This window comes from Prinia subflava, chromosome 2, assembly GCF_021018805.1.
Source record: "Prinia subflava isolate CZ2003 ecotype Zambia chromosome 2, Cam_Psub_1.2, whole genome shotgun sequence".
Taxonomy (NCBI): Eukaryota; Metazoa; Chordata; class Aves; order Passeriformes; family Cisticolidae; genus Prinia; species Prinia subflava.
Window position 1 is genome coordinate 93,885,954 of NC_086248.1, and position 27,119 is coordinate 93,913,072.

The 27,119-nt window shown below is 40.7% G+C and overlaps 1 protein-coding gene across 12 annotated transcripts in view; it reads right to left on the minus strand.

Annotated features, from left to right (window-relative positions):
* ESRRG (estrogen related receptor gamma) overlaps positions 1-27,119 on the minus strand; it is a 369,245-nt gene that overhangs the window by 137,144 nt on the left and 204,982 nt on the right. Inside the window, exon 1 of one of the 12 annotated variants that reach the window (XM_063391042.1) lies at positions 20,446-20,648. The exons of the other annotated variants lie outside the window; for them this stretch is intronic. Within the exon in view, the coding sequence (XP_063247112.1) occupies positions 20,446-20,501 (56 nt within the window). The 5' untranslated portion in view covers positions 20,502-20,648. Of the gene's footprint in view, positions 1-20,445; positions 20,649-27,119 lie in introns of those variants that run through there. 12 annotated transcript variants of the gene reach the window in all.

The following is a 27,119-nucleotide window of genomic DNA, read 5'->3' on the forward strand; positions in this document are numbered from 1 at the left end:
ACCTCCTCAAATAGCAACATATGAAAAATGCATATAACAATACAACCTACAAGCAGGAAAACAGCAGCGTTTATGGAATGCAGTCAAATAGCAACATAAATGCTGGGGATTGCTATATAATTAATAATGCTGTAAATAGACATATTAATTCTACAGGCCTCAATATTAAAAGCTGCAAGCTCTGTACAACTCTGAATGGCTTGTGAGCTGTCAGTAAAGAAGACTTAGATGAAAAATTATGAACTTACATGCAAATACGGAATTGTGTATCTTACATGTACTCTTTACCTGCTGAAACATTCCTGGCTAAGGTACTTGTTTTAAAAATTACTCTCAGAGGTCACAAAACACAAGAAAGAATTTTGAACATAGGTCAGAGCAACTTCAGGTCTTTAAACAGATGAAAACTTTAATCAAACAAACAAAACCCAACAAAAATGAGGAAAAAACACACTAAACACAAGACAATTAGTTACAGTACTTGTTAAATTTATTCTTTTCTATATTGGAAAAATCTAAATGCTTTTTTCACAAGATGCAAGTGAACCTAGCCAACTGGAAAGAGTTTATTATCCTTTAACTCCTTCCTTCAAATACTTTGCCAGGAAATTTACTACCTATTTCAAGTGACTTGGGCATGCAAGCTTCGCAGGATATAATCCCAAAAGTTAGTGTTTGATTAAGAAGCAGCTGCTTCATCTTCTGCTAGGAAAAATCCACTAAAATGGATTTTTGGAAAAATTCTAAACATGAAGTATGTGTCCTTGAGATACAGGACAGGAAAAAAAAGCTTATTTGAAGTGTTCAATAGAACTGTATTTTTAAAGGACTTGAAGCACCTGGAACCCTAAGTCAATGGAAGATATCCTGTTCTCAATCAGTACATACGTATCAACCATTTTTGATATAAACCGAAAGCAGTGCTTTCTTTGAGCATGAGACATGACATTCTAAGTGCACTAAAAGTACAGGGAGCAGATACTGCTTTCCCCTCCCTTAAACCTTTTAAAGTGAACAAAATTCAGTCAGTTTGAGTGGTTATGAGGACACTGGAGCCAGCACCCTGCAGACATCTGACAACCCAGCTGGCAGTGCAGGCACTGGGGAAGCAAATGAATTTGACTCCATGCAGTAAGGACACATTTGATCTCAAGATTCAGCTCACCTGGTTACAGTATCTGGCCAGCATTTTAGAAAAACTTCTGCTATGCTCAACCCCAAACGCAACAACACAGAGCCATTCACAGAATGAAGGGCAAATCTTGCAGACCTCACACAGGGCAGAAAGCTCCATCATGTGAGGCAACCTCCGAGAGTGCTGGGTGCTCCTTATTTAACCAAAATTCATACCAACATCCATTTGTTTTGATAATTATGGAATTGAGGCAAAGTGTGTTCATTTGACACTCCTTTCACAGCTGGCTGGTGGACAAGGCATTTAGATGTTTCAGCCTAAATGTCCATGGGACACACAGAATTTCTTTAATTGGCTTTTAAATTTAGAATTTAACTGTTCTATTTAAAGTTGAGTTCTTGCAGTTCTGAGGTACCCACTAATTCTTTTATATAGCATAAAGTATTTCCACCATTTTTTCCCCCTGCAATTGTCTCCTGATTCACCACAGCACATACACTGTACTCCTAAAACAACTTAACAGTGGAATAACTCTACAGGAAGAGTAAGAACTCAACACTTGCAAAGTTAAGAATCACAGAGTTTAAGTTACTTTCAAAGGCTAAATTAATCTTCCTTTAATGGAGGGGGGATCACATTTTAGATATAATATTGATATGGAATATTGATATGGAATATTGATATGACTCAGATTCTTTAAAATCATCTCCAGGATCTCCACTTCTGCAAACAACACCTCTCCAATCTGAGAAAGATACAGGACACCAGATCTTTTAATTTGAAAGATGACAAAGTGGATTATTGGTGAGTTACACGTGCCAGTAGGGTGATCCATTACCATGGACGCTCTACTGCGAGTACACCATGTCCGCCTTAACAGTAGTTAGAGCCTTATTGGCTTAAAAAAAAACGTAAAAAGGGTTTTGCATGTGAATTGAACTTAATAGGTTTGACATGGACTAACCTTAAAGAATCCAATCCACTCAAATCCCTTTGAAGGCTGCAGCTGAATTTCATGCAAATCTTAGAGAAGTAGCCAGGCTGCTGGGATTTCAAGATGCCGTGTCCCTTTCTTCTGCAGATCTAAACCCAGGCAAAACAATGACACAAAACCCTCCCACAATTTCAGGGATTCCTCTTAAGATGATCCTGGTTTTGTTCCTTGGCCCAGGGAAGTGTGACATTTAAAATTTGAAAGCAAGAAGAATCTGACATCAGGAAACACACTGAAGTAGGAAGCCAAATCTTTTTTATTTTAAACACAGCACTGAAAACTGATGTGGCACAAGTATTATTAAAATCCTTAGAACACAAAGATGGGAGATGAACTTTTATGCTCAATGCACTAATGATTTTTCTTTTCTAAAGATAATTCAATTTTAGAAATAAATAATCCACCATAGTCTTAATCTTCTGGTGGTCATTTTGAAATTCAAGCAAGCAACTTGAAAATAAAACTATTTTTTTAAAGGTCATTCTAACTATGAAATTATGTTTTCTTACATAATTTCTTACATTTCTTTTCATTTCCATTAAAAATATTTTAAAAGGTTTAAGTGTTCTGTGTATGTTAATGTAGGCAGAAAAGCACATATATATTTGTCTGTGTAACAATATATATACACTGACAGCTGGAAAATTATTTGATGACTGGATTAAATCTTCACCTGAAAAACACGACAGAATAAGAAAAAGGAAAAGCGTTTGCCAACTGTTTCTCCTCTTAGAATGAAGTACAGATGACTACAAATGTAACTATAACCAAATCAAAACCACACAGTGTGTATAAAGCACTGACTATGCAAAGCAGTTATAAATTCATGGTTAACAAAGGGCACAGAAAGCCCTTAAAGGAAATATTTTATTTCTGCTAAATTAATACCTAAAAGCATTACATTTCATCAGTTTCACTTAGGTTTAAAGTCCCCAAAGATTCTCCTCCTGAAACTGGCCATATTTTATGTGCAAACCGGGCTGAGAGCTATCTAAATCTAGATAAAACTCATTGGCTTGTAATCTTCACAATGATCTATACATCTAAATCTATATGCAAATCAAACGCTCTCATGCATTAACACATTCCAAAGCACCTAGGAGTACGAGAGCGCTTTCTCCCTCTCGAAACCGCCCTCCTTTGCTGCTCTCCCTGTCTTTATTTACCCCGCTAGCTCAGTCATTCCCGGCGCCCCTCGGCGGGCCGGGCGCTGGCGGGAGCAGATGGACACACGGTGCAGCAGGTGGGACAGATGGCCGCCCGCCCGTCTGCCGCTGCCGCTGCCGCCGCGGCCCGGCCTGCCCGCGCCGCCAGGTACATCGCCGTCAGCGCGGCACTAAGAGCACGCAGGGAAAAACCTTCCGTGCAGTACGGGGGGAACTGGGCAAATAAATGACCGGATGCTTATCGGCTTTCTAACCGAAATGCGATTCACTTGAGAGTGTGTAAGAGGCACTGCCCCTCTCTCTTCTCTCCCCTTAGAGGAGAAAAGTCCATCTCTGTGCTCCAGCAAGCCCCTGAGAGCTGTACATAAAACAGAAACAGGCCTGAAATCTTATCCAGATCTTAAACTCATGACTTCACAACATTTTTGATTCTCCTTCAGTTCCCAAATACCTCTACTATTTCAAAGGTAACTGGTCTCTTTTTATATAAAAATTTATATATCTCCTAAAACATGGTCACAGTTTTTAGATGAAGTCTTAATACCTAGTATATCTACAGTGAAAAGCCTCAGTTTCCATCATGGTTATATCTCTTGACTGAATGTCTTCTACCCTATCTTACCAGATAGAATTACTAAGTTTATTACAAAATATTTGACACTGCTAGGGAAAATGCAAACAAAAGCTGAGGTAGTAGGTCTGTCTTTGACTGCAAAAATTAACAACTTCATGTGATGCTTTCCTCCATGAAACACTGGGCAAAACACACTGAAGAAGACACCCAACATTATAATACACGTTTTGAACAAGAATATATATGAAAAAGAAAGAAATCTGGTGACACATCTGGCAGTTTGACTGGCACCACTGTACCACAGAAGTTGCCCTTTTTATACAAAATGTACTGCTGTCCAAATAAGCAGAACCAATTAACTTCATTTTCAAGTCAGCAGGCAACTGATACAGCATTTGAACTGAAATCACTGTTCAAGGACCATTTTTAAAAATTGTATTGCAAGAAGGTACTAAATATAAGCAGACAGATGCTCTGTGCAATCCTGTACTATCCAGATTTGTCTCTCCAACCTCTTCACCCACCCCTTGTGCTATGTCAACACCAGTAGCCCGTGCTGTTCCCTGGTCTGTCTCCCTTCCACAGAGCTTTTCCCTCTGCCTCCTTCTCATTAACCTCACCTTCTCTGAGCTGACATTGATGAAACCACCCATCTCTCCCTCAAACACCAGGTAGATTTCTGCTGATCTACAATAAAACAATCCATACTTCCTTGCCAGACTTTCTTGGTGTGCTTAAATTAAAGATAACGCGTCACACAGAGATTGTGTGCAACTATATATGCACACATAGAGAGTATGGTTGTATTTGCCACATTAGGTAAGTATGTCGTGCCCTTTTCTGCAGCTTTCATGAATTTCTTGTCTTTGTAGTCAGCAAAGTCCTTGAACAGGAAGTACCTACATATTTACACACTGTACACCAAACACAGTAGCATGACAGGGGCCTCTACACTTCCTTAACACAGATATTAAGTATCAGCTGGGTACATTGTGAGACATTGATTGGCAATTACATTCAACTACCGGGTCAAAAAATCTTTTTAGTTTTGTTGTTTCTTTTTTTTTTTAACCAGAGTAAGCAATTCCACGATTTGAAGGCAAAAGAAAGTGTAAGTTGAGACATGTCCTGTGTGATATTCTGCTTCCCTTGAGCATACTGGTATAACTGGAAAGAGAAACTGACTGTAAATAAACCTGCATGGGTAAATGAGAACTGGTCCAAACTGGCAAAGGAAACCTGAAACAAACAAGAACTTATCTCTTCAGGGATTTAAACACGCTCATTAGGGACTCAAATAATAATAAACATAATAATACAGCATCTAGTTTCATCTGGTCCAGGGAGAAGACATAGCAGCAGAATCAAAACGTCTATTCTTGTTTATTTCTGACCTGGCAGAAGCCAGGAATTACAAAAAACCTCAAGGGACAGACTGCTTTCATGGGATGCCCAGACTCATTCTAAGGCCAAAGAGGTTAAGCACTTAGGATAAACTTTGGATAAGCAGCACAACTTCTGTATGCTTACATGTCCTAACTGAAAATCCCGAACTTCAAGGATATTACCACCTCTGAGGGAAAAAAATAAAAAATAAAACAACATAAAAAAAAGAAAACAAAAAAGAAAGCAGAAAAAAATAAAAAGGTCAAACAAGCCAGGGTTGGGCCAGACATACAACCTCAGGCAAACCTATGCAACAGATATTGGGACCAGCAACTTCTGGAAATGGTGAATCATGTACTATACAGCTACTGAAAAGCATTTTGAGCTATAGTAACACGTTTACAACATCAGGGAGCCCGTAAAAGCAGTGCACTTTACAAATGCTATCACACAAGTCTTGATTTCACTATGATGATATAAGCTGTTTTCTCAGCAACACCAGATGAACAGAACTCTGAACATGCAGGAACACCCTCTTTAAAAATAAACCTCTGAGCCACCACCACCAAGTTGCCACAACAGTAACACACACCTTATTGGAGAAGCCATCACAGAACCACACTTGGATTCAAAATGTGTATTATGCTGGTAAGCTTGTTTCACCACTGATAATAAATTAATACATTGGAAAATTAGGATTTCCCAAGCCTTCTGTTTTCATTATCAAAACTCATTGTTGAAACAATTGTGTATATTCTTAACTGTATACTTAACTATTGCACATGGGGGAAATGCAATAAGAAAGAATGAAATCATTAATTTTATAATGTTTTAAGTAAATTTTCAGTGTAGATATTAAAGCAGTTGCTTTTAATGATGGATTTAAATGCACTATTTAATAAGGTAAAGTGACTACTCCAGGTATTTTAGGAAATAGATTGACTATTTTTTGCTCTCAAACAAACCTACTCCATTCTCTTTAACTTCAGATTTGAGCTCTGAATGCAATCTTCCTGCTTGGGTAATGCTCGCCGTTGCCTTGTGCACAACATGCATAAGCAAAGCTCTCATCCCCACATTTCCCCTCAAAAATCAGACTTGTACCTCTCTAAAGAGGTGTACAGGAATGTCCTGAAGCAAAAGAAGACAAGTTGCAGAGGTGTCTGTGAAGACATGATCTGGACCCTACAAAAGCAGCTATGGTTCATAAAAGCATTTCATAACAAAAACAACAGAACAAAACAAGCGTGGGTAAATATATCTTTATAACCTAAAACTTGCAAGCAATTGGGGTGATGAAAGGAGACTGAATGATTAAAAAAACTTCACTCTGTTCTATGAGAAAAGTAATTGTCAATCGCAATCCAATAAGAACTTCATAGAAAAGAAGACACAATTATAGTTAAACTGGACTTGATATAAATACTATAAAGTTGATTTTCAAAAGGATAAGATTTTCCCCAGAGCTCTGCAAACGGATCTGATGATTTTTCCTGAGGTTAAGTTTGCAGAACTTATGAAAATGCTTACCAGTTCAGGAAAAATGAGTTGTGTTTTTTTGTGGGTTACTGTTTTGGTTTTGGAGGGGTTAAGAACTGAGAGGGTTTTTTTATTTTGTTAGAATTTTTTTTTGCTGAGAGTTTTTTGAATTTTTTTGTTTTGCTTTTCTTTTGTTGTCTTCTTGTTTTTCAAATCAAGATATGTATATAGTGTAAATACAGCTTGACAGATACCAATCTCTTCTCAAATCTGTTCCAGGAATAATGGGAAAGAGAAAAATACTTATTATACAGAGCATAAGTTAAGGCAGCTGTTGATATTAAATGTAATGGATATAATAAATACACAGTTTTAACAGCTCCCAAATATGCAAACACAAAAGAAAGGAAAAACTGTATTTTAAAAGGAAATGAAGAAAGAAGCAGACATTAAACCCTAAATTGCAAAGGTGTGATTTCAAAGAGACAGTAAAATCTACCTCCCCCTCTGTGTCAATGACTAAGAAAATTTAAACACTGACTGCTGACGTTCCACCCTCCCTTTCCTCTGCTTCACTTTTGAAGCACTGATTTTGAATACCTTGACATTTACCTCCCTGCCTTTGCTTTACCAGTAACAGAGGTGCACTCTTAAAGGAGGAAAAAGTGTCTTTAAAAATCTCAAATGCATAATAATTCTTGCACTTATTCCTTCGCAGCTGAGCAGAGCCATTTACATAGTCCACTAAACACGTGTTTAGTAAACAGGACAAGAGTGCTTCTATCTTACTGCCCTTGTAAAACCGAGACAGGGGTTCTGTTTTTAGTGCACACTCTGGTTCAGCATTAATCCTGTTTTATGTTGTTCACACCTGCTGCTGACCAGCAGCCTGCTGATGGGTTGTGGTTCGTGCCGCTCCCAGACAATCCTCACCAGCTCCAACAAAAAACTAATCACTAAAGTGGAAACAAAAACCCAACTGCTGTGCAAAAACTGTAGAAGGCAAGAAAGACCTGACATTCCTGCTTCCTTTGCCTTATTCCACTAATCCCAACTCCTCAAATTTAAAGCCGCTGTTTAAGTGCACATGCTTACATTTAGTCCTCATGCCTCCTTTTCTAGGAGCTCTTCTCCAGACAGCAAATCTTAGAGACAAATGTCATGGACACAACCTTTATAAATATATGCTGTGTAACTCACCTTTTCCTTTGTGCCTAATAAAATAATAGGCTTTGCTCTAACAGAAGTACTGAATGCTGATAACGCATCCTTTTGTGAACCTTTACAGGAACAGGCTTTTGCAGATTAAAAAAAAAAATAAAACCCACCAAAAAACTTCCTTAAACAGATTTTCATATGAAATTCAAGATATTACCTGATAGAAATCAGGTTTTGTTTCTCAATCACAACATTAATCTACACATAAGCATTAAAAAAAAAAAAAAAAAGGCCCTTAAGTCACCCCTATGCTTCATTTGTACAGAGAATGGAATGCTTTATCCAAGACAAAAATGTGATGTGTGATTAGAGGAATAGGTCTGAAATTGTATTCATAGTCTAGGAGTGTAAGAAACTCAAGGGAAGCAAACCAAATGAAACAGAAATTTCTGTTTGGTGAACACATGGAAGCAAAATGTGCATTGAGATCAGGGACAGAAATCATGTGCGGATTTATGAACTCAGATGGAGGCACTGTTATCTACAAGAAAGTTTTGCACTAGAAAAGTCTCTAAAATGGAGGGCCATACGTGGTACTTTCACACCCACTTTATGATACTGCTTATATGACTAAAATAACATAAATAAGCATCAGAATATTTGTCTCCTTTAGCCTGCTATGTCATCTTGGTCTATTTTTTTCTACAAAGATAAAAATGATTTCTGTCCAAAAGCCAGGTTACTGTATCTCTTAACCACTATACAAACCTTTTCATAAAATGTTGTTTGGAGGCCAGTCAAGGCAATTCTCCACAAATTAAAATTTTATTTTGTATCCCATAGGCAAAGACACGTGGAATGACCCTTAGTGATTTCTGAATTCTGCATAGGAACACCAAGGTGTATCTGCATATATATAAAAAGGTGACATGCATCAAGCACACTTATGTATTCCACATTACAGCTTTACACCCCAAATTCATCACCAGAAACAAATCAAGAGAAATCAATCTTTATGTAAATTCAGCATTTCAACCTCTCTTCCAATTCAGATGTAAAACCAAGAAAAAAGGGTTTCAGTCTCACTTTGTCTTATCTCCATCTGAAGGATTTCTACCTCTTCTTTAGGCAACTCAAGGCTGAAGATACGGGCATAATGCCAACACTGCTTTTAAGCTCACACAGAAAATATTATGGGGTAATCTTAGTATTTCCTGGTCACACTCCCTTAGACAACTCTATAGTGGAGCAAATGTCACATCCTGGCAGTGAGTCCTTGGACACAGGCTCTACTTCTTGATTGATTTATTTTAAAATACTACCAAATCATTCATTTTTTAAAATCAATTACAGAGACTGATCCAAAACCTGCTAATGTGAATGGCATTCTTTCCATTTAGTCTTGAATCAGTCGACTATCAGTAGAAGCTAAAGATTTCTTCAAACAGATACAAGCAAGACCCTTGCAGCAGACTGTCTTTCTTACTTTAGAAAATCTCTCCTGACTTACCTAACAATGGCACAAAAGCCCGACATGAATTTTGTCAAACAGCTGCATCTGCAGTAGTCCTGTTCCAGCATTACCTAATGCACAAATATTACACCTTTTTTTAAAATTAGGGAGGGGAAAAAAAAAAAAAGGTGGGGGATAAGGGGGAGAAGAATCCCCACCCCAGTCATCCATCAAGTGTACATCCAGGCCACTGCTCCTGAGACATTTAATATATGCTAAGGAGATACAAAAAGACATAAAAAGCTTTCAGAAATAAAAGTGCTTCAGAAGCTCGATTTTAATATTGCCAAGTAGGGTTTTTGCCAGATTATAAAGTTGACTTAAATGCCAGGATACCACATTTTAGAGGCGGTGGCAGCAGCTTACATATTGCCTGTATTAGTGGCTGAAGTGTATTACTGATTCCAAAGATAGACTATCATCATCTGTGGGGGAGAATAAATAAATAAATAAATAAAAATTGGCATTCCCTACCAACCTTGCTACCTGCTGCCTTGGAGCACTCTTCTCAAGTGCAGCCTCCGCAGACAGGAAAAAAAAAGTTAAGACTACTTTATTTTGATTATAGTGCTTTCCCCAGGCAGGAATTTTTATTTGTTAGAATCTTTAAACCATTACACTTTCAGTGATGCATTTTTATATTTACAGTTGACATCTTCATAGAAGAATGAAACCTTTGAGCAACAGCTCTAAAGCATGAAGGTTGCCTGCAGTAAGTACTTAAATTATTTTACACCCAAATGGAGCCAGTTTTTTTTAGCTAAAATTTAATAAACCTTAAATCAATGACCTTTCTTTTACTGAAAGCTTGCACTTGGGAAAACTAACTTTCCTAAGAAACATATTTTGGCGACTAAATGCCAAACAAAGGGCTATTTAAATCTGAACATTGTCTTAATTTATAGCTTGTGAACGTTCAGTTCCTAAATTCCCGACTGCTATCTAATGTATAGAACAGCGGAGCTTTAGTTTAATCACATATCATTGATTTCAAAGTGTCACAGGGATCTCATCGACAGTAATCAATAATAATCCAAAATCTATCAAATATGGTCTTACACTGTCATTCGTCAAATTTGAATATCCCAGAATTAATTGTACGCATGTGAAAGAAAAAGAACCGAGAAATGAAATTAAAAAAGGATACAAAAATACAAATCAGCCAACTTTGAGAAAATAACAGTGCATCTGAGCATGCTTCATGCCTGCTGGGGTAAGTTAATGATGAATCATACCCTGCCTTCCTAGCAAATACACTGAGATCCATTCTTTTTCAAACATGAAAATACACAGCAACCGAAGGAGTGGACACACTAGTAAATGATCAAGCATTATTTTATGAACAGCCGTGTTATGTGCCAAATATTAAATGTGTTGCCAGTATATTACAAATTGCACAAGTATGTTACAATGTGCAGTTCTTCATAGTGTAAGTTAGCCACTGGACTTCACAAAGCAAGGAAGGATAAAATTGCTGCATTTCTGTACCAAAAGCATGAATAGATGCAGCCACTTATCAAAAGAGCTGTTATTGTTGCCAGGACTCCTCTCTCAACACCTGTAATTTTGTCAAGGTAATAAATCCTTCCATTCATTACAGCACACTCAAAAGCACCCTGCTATTTAATTTAAATGGAAAAAAGGCCCAAAGTGTCTAAAACATTTACTTTTGCTAATGTAAAAGTGCTGGCATTTTACTTCATTCCTGATAAGCCGGTGCCAATGGATGTGATTATTCTTTTCTTATTCAAAGCATATCAGTAGTTCAAAAGCACTCTCAATCTTATCAGGTGTATGAACAGCACAGTTACTGAAAACAGTTTGTACTGCTCCTCTCTCTCTCTGCCAGGCTATCAGATAAACCCAACTAACTAACTGTATTTACACACAATCAAACATAAGCTGTGTCTTCAGCACACTGCAGCCTGCTCCTGGCATGTTACAGGTTTTCTGCCCGACATTAGTTGTAACTAAACCAGCAGCAGTGAATTAGCTTACAACAAAAATACAGTCACATAGGGAGGGAAAAAATGAGAAAAATTCTGTGAAAAATGATCACGTCCATCTCAATATTTCACAAGTATTTATCTGGTACTACTTGGAAAAGAGCATGGAAGCAATAGGTTTCAAATGCATTCAAAGCAGATCTGACACAGGCCTTATCAGTAGAAAAAATAATTTCTATTTGCTTTTTTGTTTATTCTGTTCTCCTGTCCTCTAAGAACTGTCTCTGATTTGCAAAGAATGAAAAAGTGAAAGAAAGGAAAACGGTTACAGTGTCTGAAGGCATTTAAATACCTTTACTATTTTTTTTCCAGAACTAGACTGATTTCCCATGATCCAGCCCTCACCTGACTCGAAAAGAACCACCACAAATACAAAACAAAAAATCTCCTGCTCTCCCTCAAACAAGCCTCTTGGCAACTCTCCTCTCCATTCAGTGTCTCAGATACAGAATTTTCGGTGCTAACTACCCAGGAATAATAGCAGCCCAACCACTTCAGGAGAGCCTTGGCTTTGCAGATTTTGCCTGCCATCGGAAACAAGCACAGCATCCCCTTCCTCCTCCTCAGGGTGACGGTGTATTCCCGGGAGCAGCGCAGTATTGGAAGAGTTAAATGCTAACCTGGCTGTGTGCTGGGCGCTCTCAGCTCGCTAAATGAAAACTTCTGGAAGGCCAGGAGAAATCCCGAGTTTCAGCTCTTTGATTAATTACAGCCCTCCTTGGAAGCTGGAGCTCCAGCCCTGCCACCGCCCCTCCCAGGGTCAGCCTCTCCCCGGGTACCTCTGATGGAGCAGCAAAGGGCAGGCCCGTGCCACCACCTGAGCCCACCGCGCGCCTCTGCCTGTGCTGGCGGCGCAGAACCAGCCATCCTCGAGATGTGTGGGAGAACAATGAGCCGAATTAAGCCAAGTGTGCAGCGCCGGGTAATGCGGCCGAGGGTTGTTTCTCCATCTGTGACACCAGGCCTGGTGATGGATGGGACAGGTGTCATTCAAGGCAATGTCAGCCACCGGCGGCGGCTGCTCCGCGCCCCTCGCGTCGCCCAGCACCGCCTGGGCCCCAGCGGCTCCTGCAGAGAGCGGCGGGGTGGCCCTGGATGTCACTCGGCCATTCCAGTGTCACCCCTTGGATGCTGAGGGGAGCAGTTGGCTGCAGACGTGGCGTTTCGTGCCACTTCCCAACACCTCGTCCGTCCCACCACGGTGGCGGCCGCTACAAGAACACTGCCAGGGAATTCTTTCACTGATGGGAAAGTAAATATAATTCAGCAGAGATAAACTTGCATTCACAGAGCATCAAACTACCATAGTAAGGGGTGGAAAAAACCTCCACTTTTTGATGTAAGAATTTCATCATTCTTCAAAGATAATTTTGCTAGCAATATATGGGCATTTGCTTTCGAAATGCACTCTGGATCTATTTTAGATGGCAGGTAAGTTTCAGTGCTTTTTTTACCTACATACTTTTCTTGTTTTTTTCCCTTAAAAGTGAAAAAATAATTGTGCAGGAGAAAGCCTCACATACTTGCTGAAATTAATCCCTCTGAAAACTATTTTAGCATTAATACTTGCCAATGGCGTATATCACAGTCCACCTAAAGCAATAAAATACCAACTTAAACATAAAGGGACACTGACATTCATCCTTCACAAAGACAGGACCCAAATCCTACAGCAAATTTGAACACAGAAAAAGAAATTAAAATTAAATAAAGAATACACAGAAAATTGCTGCATTCCTTCTCTTGTATTTTCAATATATGGAAAACCATACAAACAAAGTAGTATTCTGCAAAGCATACACATAGAAGAGTATGATTACACCTTTTTAGTTAACTACTGTTTTTACTAGATTTTTTCTGTTTTGTATTTCCTTACAAATATTCATGTGTGAGACTGAAAAAAGTGTTTCTTCCAAAAACAGCTCTAGAAACAAACCCAGAAATAGAGGGAAAGAGGGAAAGTGCAGCAATATCACAGGTAAGAATGGACTGAATAAAACAAGTCACTTCCTCCCCACCCATCCTGGCACCTTTATATGGGAAGGAATTTCAGAAATGCTTAGGAAAAAGCTAGCAGTACATTTTAGATATGACTTTTTAATTTCACTCACCAGCATCTCTACATCTACAGGACTCTAAACTGTTTGATATCTAGCTGGCTTGGGGGGCCGGGGGTGTGTGTATGTGCACACATGGCTGGCTTAAAAATTTTTAATTAGATTTTTAGGGGGGTTAAATTTTTGTTTAATTTTTTGTTTGTTTAGAGTTGTTTGGTTTTTTTTTTCTGAGGCCATTCAAAACAAGAATAGCAACTCCACATCATCTTCTCATTCTAACTTGCCAAAGCCATCAATCTCTGATCACACCTATTAGAATCTCACTGTAGCCAACGCTACATTTTGCGACAGCTTGACCAGTTGTTTAAGGAAAGAGTGTGTGATGGAGCAAAGCTAAATCGACACATCTGTGATACTTCTGACACCCCTCAGCATGGCTAATATTAATTTGTTTTCTTTGGCTAGGTAAGTGCTGCCAAAACACATTACATATGGTATGTAGTTCCAATCAAAATGATGAAAAGGAGATGCGCAGGGTTTTTTTTCCACTTACAGCAACATGAAAACACACGGAGTGGTAAGAGACATCTATGCTAAGCTACAGAGTAATTACTTGGAAAACCTCTAATCACTTTATCCTAAAGTTTGGTTTCAGAATACAACCCTTTAAGAGAATCTGCCCTCCCATATAAAGACAGCATCTCAAAGCTGCAAAGAGATTTTACTCAGGAAAAGTAAATATCATTTTCATTGTATGTTGAAAGGATATATTTAGATTATTCTCATGTGCCTAGGGGTAACTAATCATATTTCAGCAGGTTATCATATAAATAAATGTGCACAATTCTACACAAGGCTATTATAAATGGCTTGGCTAGACCGAGGACAAGGGCCTTCTATTTCATAGACCCTACTATACGAACTCACCACTGTGTATGGCGCTCCTCCTCCAATTTCATACTTAAGGTTCTGTATTAGTGTCACAAAACACTAAGTTTTGAGGGTTTGTTTTGCTTTGCCTTGTAAATAATTTTGATCTAAATAAGAAAATTTTATCTAGATGACACAAAAATTCAGGATGGTGACCCACGGTAAGAATAAGACATTCAGCGGTATAGAAAAACAGCATATGCTTGTCTTATACTCTGCAAAAGTATTTCCATGGCTCTAACTTTCATTAGGCTGCTAATAGACATTTTTCTAGCAAGTATAAGAAGATGAAGCGAAAAAAGTAAATTTTATTTCAATTTTAAAAGAAATGCGTAATGATGCTCTGATTAGAAGGCTATGCTACTTAAAAGGGGGAAATAATTGGAAATTAGATAAGATTCCCTTTGATGCAAACCTGCTATATTAAGGAACAGCGAAGAGAAAAGCCCTTCTTTGTTTGAAGGAAATACAAATTAATTGAAAAACATTACAAGCATTATGTAAACAAACCCAAGAGATTTAAGGCTCTTGTAACACATAAAATACATAAATTGTTTCATAAGACACAGAAGTCAAAAGGCAATATCCTATAGAAGTTACTCTCCAAAGTGCTACTGAAAAAGCAATACCAAGTCCTTTAAAGAATAATTAAGCAATGCTATCTGAAATAGCAGTATACAATTGAGTTTAATATTTTTCTTTCATGTTTCATAGTATTTTTACTTCTGGACAATAGAACCATAACAAAAGAAGAAAACAAAAACCCCACAACTATAGGACTTTTGGATAGGACTAAGGACCATTAAAACCGCATAAGTATTTTATATTTTTGTCTGAGGCCATCATGATGTATATTAACAACCATATGCGGGAGGCTTCCCCCCTAAAAATAATTATGTTCTTTAGATGTAAATATAACTGAGTGTCCAATTATATATTTAGCTGAAAACATATATTTCTGTTTGACAGCCAAAACTTACAGAAATGTGAATAAATGTTAGATCTCTCATTTACTTGAAAGAGAAAAAATTTACAAAAAAAAATACAGCATCTTTTAAAAGCAAAACTGTGAGTACAATACAAAACCTGCTAAAATACATGGAGAATCTGACACAAAATGAGACGTAAAAATGTAAATACTTTACACTGCTGGTCAGTTCTCTTCTCATGGATAAGAAAAAGCCCACATAAAACCACATAAAGGCAGCTGGTTTTTGACAAGCAACTGCACAGAGGGAAGTTATATAGCTCTGCATATATATATGTACTTACTGTGTATATGTCTGTGGCTAGCACACAACAATAGATGCACATTGCCAAAACTGCATAAGGAATACACTATACACCTGGAACACACACAGAGGCATGGATATAAACGTGTTTCAACACAAAACTTGCTGTGCACAGGCAGAAGATTTCACAGAAAATGCAAATACACAAAACAAACCCGCATACATACATGCTGCTACAGACACGACTGCGCACATATGACTCCCTGAGCCAAGCCTAAAAGACGACACACGAAATGTAAAAGAACATGTAATAAGTGGAGTGCCAAGCTGCAGCGACTGCTGGTGTCATCCCTGCACTATCAAACATACATATGAGTATGATTGGAGACAGAGAGGCTAAATATTTCACTGTCAGAGCATGTCGAGAAATGCAATTCATTTCTCTCTCATGTGCTTTAGGACAATGACAATTTAATACAAGGCCAGTGGATGTAAAAGAGATAAAAACTGAACAAACTGGCCCAGCATAATCACAGATTTCCTCTAGAGAGCTCGGTAGCGTGAGGCTCATATGCACTTGTAATGGATCAACATTTTATTGTTTCTTCCCTCCATGAATTTGCTGTGAAAAAGAATTCATAGCGAAGCTTATCTTCTAGACAGAGGCTACTTCAAGCTTCAAAAGGAGCAAGAATTCCTTTCATATTTTTTCCTACTTCTCCTATACATTTTACTTATTCTAAGCAAAAAAGTAATTATTTTATATACTTCCTTGAAAGCTTAAATGAGCATTTTTTTTTATTCCTGCTTATACTTCCACAGAGGTGCAAGCAACCTCCCTGCAGGCCCAGGGCCAGTCCTTTAAAAACTGTTCTGTAAAACGAATTATCCTGTCACTTATTCATGAATATATTATATTTTTAGACCATAATTTTTCTATCATAACTTTGTAACATACAGAAATAGCAGCACAGCATGTGGACTGACATATCTGTGAGAATAGACATATCATACTTTTTAGCTACTCTAAGCAAAGTGGGCTTCAAGTATTGTTAAATATTATCATAGACAAGTTACCTTCTCTATTTGATGAATAGCACCATGTATTTGAAATTAATTGCAAAAGTAGGGTTGGCTAATGAGGTGGCCCTTATCTTTTCTCAGCAGTGCAAGCACAAGTATTTTTCTGCTGGCTCAATATTTTTTAAATGCCCAAAGTGCTATTAACTAAGTTGAAATCTGATTAAAATACGAACGCTAAAATATTCACAACAGCTAATGCAGCTACACACACACACAAAAAAAAGCTAAGAAAATTCTTATCTCTTTTCTTATCATTAAGCATGTGTTTTGAAAAATAATAATTAAATAAATTGTTCCCTACAGATTCTCACAGTTGTTTTGCTTCCCATTAGCATCTTTGAAAACAGTTAGTTAAGACAATAGTTATTCTTTATTATGGAACTATGGGGATGATCCCTTCTACCTGCCTCAGTTCGAAAAGAAATTTGTAGGAAACGTTAAAAGCTTAGGGTCTGTCAGAAAAAGGACAGCAATTCTTAGGTAAAACAGGGGAAAAAAAGTATGGAAAAAATGATCAGCCATTCGAGAGAATTAATGGATATCCACAAGGGCTTTGCTAATAACATGGGTTAATTACCGCTGCAACGCACCAGGCTCAGTAAATAAAAGAGCACAACCATAAACACATTAAAATGAGCACCCATCACTAACAGAGGGGTAAGCCCCAGTAAGGGAAGATCTGCCAGACAGATCTTCAGCACAAACCCTTTATTATACTTTCTGCAGGATTCAAAAACTTGCCAGCAGTGTGGCAGAAGCAAAAGAGCAAAGCCCTACGACCGGAAACAGGGAAGGAAGGAGGGAGCAAGGCCTGCCTGCTGCCCAAGGGGAGAGCCCAGCCAGGGGCTGTGCGCCCACCCAGGGCTCTGTGCCACCCCACACACCGGGCACCCACGGGAACCAGCCTGGGGCTTCATTTCTCAGCAACAACTGTATCGAGCTATCTGCCAAGACAGACGGGCGAGGTTAAAGACCTTCAGAGCCTGGAGAAACCGTGGAGCGGAATCAAGTGCTGCTTCCCACTTCACAAAGAAGCATTCTTCAGTCTGCCCCTTTCCTGCCTTTACGAACGAAGGACACTTCTAAAAAAATTCTTCAGCAATTTGAAGCTATGCCAAAACATTTTATAGAGTGAAACTGACATCAACTCTTCTATGTTTAGCACACAATCACCTTGCACACACGCAAACACAAATACATGTAAGTAACACACACACTGTCATTCATCCATACACAAACACGACCCGGCCAGACTCACAGGGTGACTCCACAGACCATTCCCCCATCGCAACACGAGAACGGCGAGAAAAATATAAAATATGTACACCAACCATCACTGCACTGAAGTACTCACACGATGTGACACCCACGTCCACTTTTTAAATGTTACAGCCATTCTACGCAACCTTTATTTCTTGTCACCTGCGCATTCTATCGGTTCTGTTGCAAGATGAAAGTCTACGCAGGGGAACAGATGATTTTGTTTCACATTTAAACACTGTTGCACATTTTTAACTGGAGAAATTGGGAAAGCAGCTACATGTTCAAATGAATGAAACACAGTGAGCCAAAAAACGCAAAATTACATAGCGCACAGAAGGCTTCTGGAGTTACAAATCTCCTCAATTTTCTGTGTTTGGCATTCAGAGACCATGTTTAAATTTACTAAACTACTCCTGTTCTCTCCCCTCCCTACTCCCCCTGCTTTTTTGGAGTGTTTCAATTGCCTTTCCTTCTTCCAACAGCTGTGACAACTGTTAAAACAGTCGGTAAAATTAAGTCCGCTCTATAATCCTTTAGTCAACGTTACATTTTAATCAGAGGTTGAAGGAGATTTCCCGTTATGAACGCAGTGATTCATTTAAAATTATTAAACTGGCACATATGTCAAAAAGAGCAGATATATGTGTTACATCTGATAGCTTATTAACTATTAGTAATTATTAGTGCTATTGTTATTGCTGAAAGAGCAAAAAGCTAAGACTGCAGCTGGCTTTAAGTTATTGCATTCTTTAACAAGCTCTGCCTTAAAATCAAAGCACACCTAGTGATGGTCGGACAGATGTCTGTGCACTCCCAAAATGTTCGGACAATTTTTAGCTCGAATCCTCTCTATCCTCATCCATAAGAGCTGCAGAAACTGCTACATCTATCTGTAAGTCCTTATGCTTACATGTGCATATGCACATTACAGTATGCAGTCAAATCACAGTTATTATGGATATTAATAACATGCAAAACTCTGGTGTTTATTAATTGAGATGGAGGAGCTGATATGCTTCTGAACGTGAGTCCTTTCTCTGTGTCCACTCAATCCCACATGCCTCCAGCTCTGCACTCAGACAATATATTAAAGAGTGTTTTGAGATGACTTAATTGAGTCAGAGGAAGAAAAAAATTAGTTTGAATCTTGCACCAGAGCCAAAAAGACATGTGCCCCGATTTCATTTAAATGCATCTACTCTAAGAGGCTTATCTAAACTAATCATTCAAATTAGCTGTAAGAAGGTAAATTCAAGAAAGCTCCTTTGGGGGGGCTGGAGGGGGGGGGGGGAGTGAAACATCCACCAAAAAACCCCACAAAAAACCACAACTTATCTTTTTATGTATTTTATGAAAAACGCGTCATTGTTAGTAAAAGCTGTGGAAACTGCATTCTTACCTTACTAAGCTATCTTACACTATACAGTGTGCTGACCTATAAGCTATAGCTGAGAGAGCACCCTACCCCTGTTTATTTTCTTTTCTTTACCCCCAGTACACTACAGTGGGTTTCCCCGCGTCCCTTTCCCAAACTCTATTCCTTCGAGCCAGGCTATTTGTTACTTCCCGTCTTATTTCCCTACCATGGATCACGGCAATTCACTTTTCATGCCTGGCTTAATTACCGGCAGCCGTGCAGCGCGCAGGCAGTAAGGACAGCTAGTGGGCATCTACCTCTAGTACACTGTCACTGTCACCTCCCGGGCCGCCTCTCCGCGGCCGCGGCGATGCCGCTGCCGCCCGGGGCTCCTCCGCGGCGCTCCCGTCACTCCCGGCCTAACACCGGGGCACAGCGACGTGAGCGCCTCGACGTGCAGAAAAATGAACCGGTGACAGCTCCCACGATAGACTAATATTTAATCCCGGCTGCGGGCTGAAATCAAGTTCGGGAGCCGCTCCTCAGCCCCAGACCGCCCGGTTCTGTTCGGGCGCCGCGCTTTCCGCCGGAGTCACTCGGCCAGGTAGCTGAGAAGAGCCGGCCAAGAGCTGCGGCTCCTCAAAAAGTGTGTTCGGCTGCCTTCTGCGGGAGCGGCGGGCGCGGGGAGGGACCCGCCGTGCGGCGCGGACCCCGCCAAGTGCCCCACGCCGCCTCCGCGGGTCCGGAGCGGCGCCCCCCGGCAGGGCGCTCGCACCGCACCGGGCACCGCGCCGGCGGCCGCTCCGGCCGGCGCCCTCCCGCCCGCCGCCGCCGCCCGTCCGCCGGCGCTGCCGGGGAGCCGGCGCACCTGTCAGACGGCGAGCGCCGGGGCGGCCGCGGGGCCGGGGCTCGCCCGCCGCCGGCTCCGCTCCCGCCGGGCGCCTCCCGCCCCGCCGGCCCCCCCCACGGCGCGCAGCGGCCGCGCAGCGCCCCGGGCCGGCTCCCGCCCGCGGCCGCGGCGCAGCGTTACCTGCAGCGGCGTCTTAGGCGCCTGTCATGTTTTGGGGCAGGCGGCGTGCGGCGGTGGGGTGGGGGCGGGGAGCGGTACCTACTCTTCCTCGTAGTGCAGGGAGAGCGGCTCCGGCAGGCAAAGTTCTACCGAATCCATGTGCGCCCGGCGACCATCCTCCGTGCGCCCCCGCGGTGAAAGCAAAGTTTCCGTGGCCGAGCGCCGCGCACTTGGCACGGGCGCGCTCCGGGCGCGGCGGCGGCGGCGGCGGCGGGCGGGGACCAAAAGCTCGCCCGCGCGCCTAATGAAGGACTTAAAGCCCCGCGCGGCGCTCATGAATATGCAGCAGGGCCGTACATATGCGCCCGGCCCGGCGGGACGGCCCATTGGCGGCAACGCGGCCAATCAGGCGCCGGCGGCGCCCGGCGCGCGGGGCGCGCGGCAGGTAGAGGGTGGGGACGGGGGAGCGGCCTGAGGCGGCGGCGGCGGCCGGGGCAGAGCCCGCGGACGTGCCCGCGCCGCCGGACCCGCCGGCGGGGGCTGCCCGCTCCCTGCCCTCCTTCCCTTCCCGCCCGGCCCCAACTTCGGCAGGTACCTTGGCAGGCTCCCGGTTAAGGATTGCGCGCAAAGGTAGAGGATGAAGTTTGCGCCGCCGCCGCCGCCGGTCGTGGCGTTTCGCTGTGGCGGCAGCCGGGCTCGGCTCCCGGCGCGCTCTCCTGAACGCCGCTTCCCTAACCTTTGGAACCGCTCGGCGCCGGGGAAAAACAAATAATTATAACGCCAAGCGCAGCCTGCCGAAGCCTCCGGGTAACTCAACTTTTTCATTGTCGTGCGAGTTGCTTTTGGGGGGAAAAGGGGAGGGGGAGCGGGCTGGAATTTGACTACGTATATGTGATATTATACATAAAAGCATATCAAAATTATACAACTGTCTAATATAGCGATATATAATTTTCCATTTAAAAATTTAAAGTTTCCTTTCTACTTAGTTAAAAAAAAAAAAAGAAAAAGGAAAAAGACATTCCTACCAAAACGAGCACTCAAATCCAGTCCTTAACATAATGGGTGCAGCAGGGCGCGAATACAGGTACGCGTGTTCCTATACAACATGGGGGTAAATAATATAACACTGTGTATATACATAAGGCATATGCCCCCCTATGCGAGTATTTGGAATTTTAGACGTGCGTATTTAGAAATGAGAAAGAAAAGATCCAGAACTGATCAATTTCCTCTGTCAGTGTTCAGGGATTAGAGTGGACCAACTCAGCTTGCCTCATTTTAATGAGATAAGGGCTGCTCTGGAGTAGCTCTGCATTAGGAATTCTGTGAGGGTGCCTAGACCTCTACAGTGTTTGAGGGTTTGGTTTTTTTGTAAAGTAAGTTTTGCTGAACTGAAAGGGCAATAAACACGTACCTCTGTAGGCTTGCCTGCATAAACATCACCAAGCCCCGTTCCAGCAAAACACCGCTTACAGCCAGCTCAGAGTTGTTCGCTGGCGTATGAAAGATTCCTGATTAAACTTATTCCAACACAAAGAACGTACTCAAATTTAGGGACATTAGGGACGCTGTTTGCACACTGAAACACATGCACATCCCGTTTTGAAAGTATCAGTAATGAATGTGGGATGATGTTTTTTTCTCAAAAGCTACCACCTTTACCTAATATCATAACTAAAGCACCATACATATTTTCCAGCTTCAAAGCGTTTCTGTCCCTACCAGTGAAAAGAGATGCAGGCTGTTTCTGTCCAGAAAAAACCAAACCGACACTGCAAAGACAATAATTTCTTAGAATGCAACTCAACTCTTACAAAATCTTTTGTGACTGGAGCCCTAACATGATGCAAATGGCAGCCTTTTAGATCAAAACAAATCAGCGCAAACCCTCAGAATGCAGTAACACTATTCACAAATGGATACAGAAATGCCCTCTCCAGATGTTTCACAGCATTTTTCAAAAAAAAGAAAAAATGCAGCAAGAGAAAGAAATTCCAACATATATTGGTTCAATAGACATGTTTGTGTATGTTTACAGCAAAGAGATTCCAGCGTTCTGTATTTAACCTTATGTGAAGACTGGGCCTGCTTCCTACAAGCCTGTTATAAATACTTGCAATTTTAGGAATCAGAACTCACACAGCAAAACTACAGCTCAGACTACTGTATAAAAGCAGGTAGTAAAAGCTTAATTACCAGTAGCATTATGCTGTCTATATTGTTAAATGTGAACTCTGTAATTAAGATGTAAATTTGCTTGTGAGCAGTGAATTAAAAAGCTCTGAAATGCAGAGTAAAATTTAAGTATTCCACAGAAACATCAGGGACAAAAAAAAAAATACCAGTTTTTACCAAATTTTAAAACAGGAGGCATTAAATCATGTTACTCTGTTAGAACATCCCTTAAGTAACAAATTGATAAATGCAGATTTTGGAATCAAATCAGAAATTGAATATGATGTCTTTATGTACAGTTATCTGTATGACTATATAAACTCAAAATACAAGTCCTACAAACTGATTTACATGTGCACTTGGGGAAAACATGCAAATACAAATATACTGTTTGTGCTGAGTATCTCTGTGTATAGATTTTTAAGTATATAAAAGTATGCCTGTTTATAGATTTATACCCAAAATGTCTATTTATCAATATTTTTTATTCCAAAAGAAATCTTTGCATGTATATGTCTTTTTCTTATATAAAAATCAGTCATAAATGACTCCCTGTACATGTGTGATTTGATATGGTCACTTTTCTGTATTTCATTCCTTGGAATACACCTCCTGAAAATCTGACAGCCAATCCATATTGAAACTTACCAAAGCACAGGTTAGCTTCATTCCTACTTTTGTTCATTATCGCCTAAGATTTGATATTCAGGGGCTGAAACATGATGGTCTCTCCTCCTGTCGTGGTCTGTTTTCCTGTAAGCCCTCGTTTTCACATCCCTATGGTTTCCTTGTTGTCCCCCACCCTCCTCTGCACCCCCAGTATTGCATTTCTCCTCTCCCCCCGTGAGCCATCACTGGTTTTCTGTCGAGCATCTCTCATCCAAGCGAGCAGCTCTCTGCCCTGCCAGTGCTGCCTCTTGGAGAACCAGAAATACTGTGCTGTACTTTGCATGTTGATAAACAAAGCAGTTGGCCTCTTCCCCCAGGGACTGAAAGTGTCACCTCCACCAGACTGGGGCCTGGAATTCCAACTGCATTCTTGAACTTGGGTTTCACAGTTACAGATCAGTTTGGGGAAAGTGGAAAAAAAAAAGATATGAAAGAGATCACAGCAGCAAATAAACGGGGGCTAACTGTAGCTTCATTTAAGCTCTTCTGTAGAAGAGCTTAAATAAAAGCAGTAGTGGGGGGGCAGGGGGGAAGCAATCCAGGCACCAGTTTACTGAATTTTATCACAGAATTCACAATAAGAACATGCATGCAAACACATCTGCAATAACTTATCAAAATGTACAGTGCAAAATCTTACCACAAGGAGTCTATACAAAACAGTGGTAGTGGAATCAAGAGAGGGGAAGAAAAAAAATCGTCAGGAGTGCCTGTACCAGTCAAGGGGCATTGCTGAGCAGCAGCTGCATTTCCATGTCTCTCTTTGCATCTAATTTTTCCCGTGTGTTCCAAACAGCACATCTTTAAACATCTTCACATCTAAATACTACAGACATTTCAAAGCATCAGAGGAGCCACATTCTTAAAGCACAACCACCTCAAGGCAACTGAAGTGAGGTTCAGTGGCACTTCACAGAAACCTCACAGTGCATTGTGTCAAATGTGTATTTACCAAAAGGAGCAACAAGCTCAAGCCAGCAGGGAAGCAGCGAGATTATGAAAGTCTGGTAGCTGCTGAGGATTTATTTGGGAATAAGGATACTTTAGATAAAGATTTGCAATGCACCATGGAGCCTTATTCAAAGTCCAGCTGGAAAATACAGTTTTGTTGAGAGTTTGAAATAAATACTGAAGTGTCATCATATATGTGATCTTCTCTTTATTCACAATCACTCATTACAGAAACTCAACTCGGATGTGGTCTCACTCACTGCTACAGTGAGGTTACCATTAGAACAGTATTACCACTGTCTGCTCTTTTGTGCTTCTCATTGGAAGGCACTGGGTGCACCCCTGGATCTGCTGCTAATGAATTAAAAAAACTAACGCCTCAAGTTCCAAATTCTGCTCACCTGTTTGTACAGAGTTGGACAAACACTATCAAGTTATTACTTAAAAGACATCTGTTACTTCAGCCTGTATTTAGCATTAATTACTCTTTGTTTTGATCTTAGGGGAAAAAGCTCACATAAGACAATCTCTGATGCTCCTTAGAACTTTTCCACAGTGTGTTCATAAATACATGGAGCAAGGCTTTTAGCTTTTGCTGCTACATTCACTCCCAGCATATAAAAAAGGTCTCTGTGAAATAACAGCAATTGCCTTACCATGTTACTGAACTACATTTAATTTATCTGGTCTCAAATAAATACTCTGTATTTTCTCCTTGTTTTGTTTTCAAGGGCACGGGTATGGATATTTAAATGACTGCTTTCACTGGTACAGAATAAAATCTGTTCACACTGCAATAAATGAGTATTATTCTCTTGACAAAATACCTTTTCCAAAGCCTCTGAAAAAATGAAAGAAAGGAGAAAAAAACCCAAAAAACCACAAACCAGACGAAGGGAGCCACACACACATTGCCTGTCACCCACCAAAAAAGTGGTATCTCCTCCCTAAAGATAATTCAGGCACACACTTCAATATGGATATCTCACTATTACCCCAAGCTCTTTTTTTAGTGTAAGTTTCTTCAGAGAAACTGAAGTGCATTACTGTCTCAGACAGCCAAGGATAAGATGACTGAGGGAATTCAGTTGCTCTGTTTAATTAATACAGGATTATTTCACTTTCATTTTGTGAAGCTAATAATATGACTGGTGGAATGTCAGTAAAAATTAAATCATAAACTAGTGCAGTACCAAAGGGAAAACTTACTTTAGTTATGGAGTATTCCCAGCAGAAATCTTGAAAATCTTATACATATTTACACTGATAAAATACCACATGTACTTCATGGGACACTGCAAGCTTTCCACAATCCTTGTGGCATGTATTTACAGAGCAAGAGTTAACATTTTGAGATTATACATTAATAAATGAGTTGCAGTTGTATTGTTTCTTGAATGTTAAGCACCACATACTAAACGCAGGAACACGTTCAAGGTCAATGCCCTATTTTAGACCTTTTCAGCAGCTGTGATATTATGATAATCACACTTAAAATATTCCTATAGAAGGAGTAAATTAGCCCCTTTCACTAGAAGGATTATTATGATAAACAACAAATCTGAAAGAGAACAAATTCAGATTTCTCTTTTTGTTTGTTGTTTTTTTTGTTTTGTTTTGTTTTTTCCCAGCAATGCAATAAATTGCTGTCTTTTACTGTGATGGTTTTTCTATCCAGGAATTAAGAAAAAAAAAAACCAAAACACCAAAAAAACCCCCCCAAATCTAAAATCCCAACACTTTATTCTTCATTTACATTACCTTTTGATGTGTTGTTTTGTTTTTTTGAGGCCTCACCTGTGTAAAAGTGCCTTCCTTAAAATGCATTTATGCTTTCTATTAGAATTCAGACATTCCAGTTGACATCCCATTCTATCACCTATACTGCAGTGAAATGTAATATCCCACTAAACCAGAAGGGAAAGAAGAAAACTTAGCATCAGCAGCTATTCCTAAGCAAGATTAGGGGTTTAGCTCCATCTAATTGAGGGATGAGACGTGTCCCTCAGTGGGTCTGTCCCCACTCCCCCACCTGCCCCTCTACCTGACAGCAAGCTCAAGGTGCTAAAAATAGAAGAAGATGGAGCGTAAATATTCCCCCAGTGAAAACACCAATAATCTTTACTGTGAGCTGACATGAATTGCTTGTTACACTGCCCTGGGATATCATGGCTTGGAGCGAGAGCGCAGACACGCACGGAGCCACCAGCCACCCTCAAAGCTTCTGTGCCGTCTATTTGTGCATGTCCATGTCGCAGGGGCTCCTACGACATCTGACGTGGAGCCGGGACACCTGCTGTACAGAACGCGTCCTCCAGCCCGCCTGCCCTCACCCCCGACAGTCCCAGCACATCTTCCATCACTCTTCTGCCTTTTTCTCCCCCTGATCCCCCTCCACTCCCTTCGCTCTGGCATTTTTATTATTAATGTTATTGCTATTATTACTGTCCAAGCATAAGCTGATCCACAGGGGAGCCTGTGTAATTTAACCCCTCAAGCACTAAATTCCTTCACATGTGCCAAAGACACAGGTTTGTTGTTGCCTCCAGCAATATCCCGGGAAGACGAGTGATGGCGGTGTCATATCATCACACAGCGACTTAATCTATTGCGACACCCAGGGAACGGGTAACTGAAGAGATTTACAGAACATGCTCTCTGCCTGAATACAAAATGTTATCCCCTTTACCAACAAACTCAAGTCACAAGAAACAAAGCGAAACAAATTTTGCCCTCTTACGGCTCATTGTTTCCATGACTGCTTTATCCAATCCTACCCCCGCATTACTTGTCCCACTGTACATCTTCTAGCTATACAACACTTTTTTCCAACATTTTTGTTCTCCATCCTTTGTTCTTCACGTGTTCTCTGATTAACAAACAGCTAGATCATGTTGAACTGCCAAGTAACATAAGCCTTGGAAATCTTTTATCCATACACTAGATGACTGGAACTATCACTTACGTCAGGGTTATCTC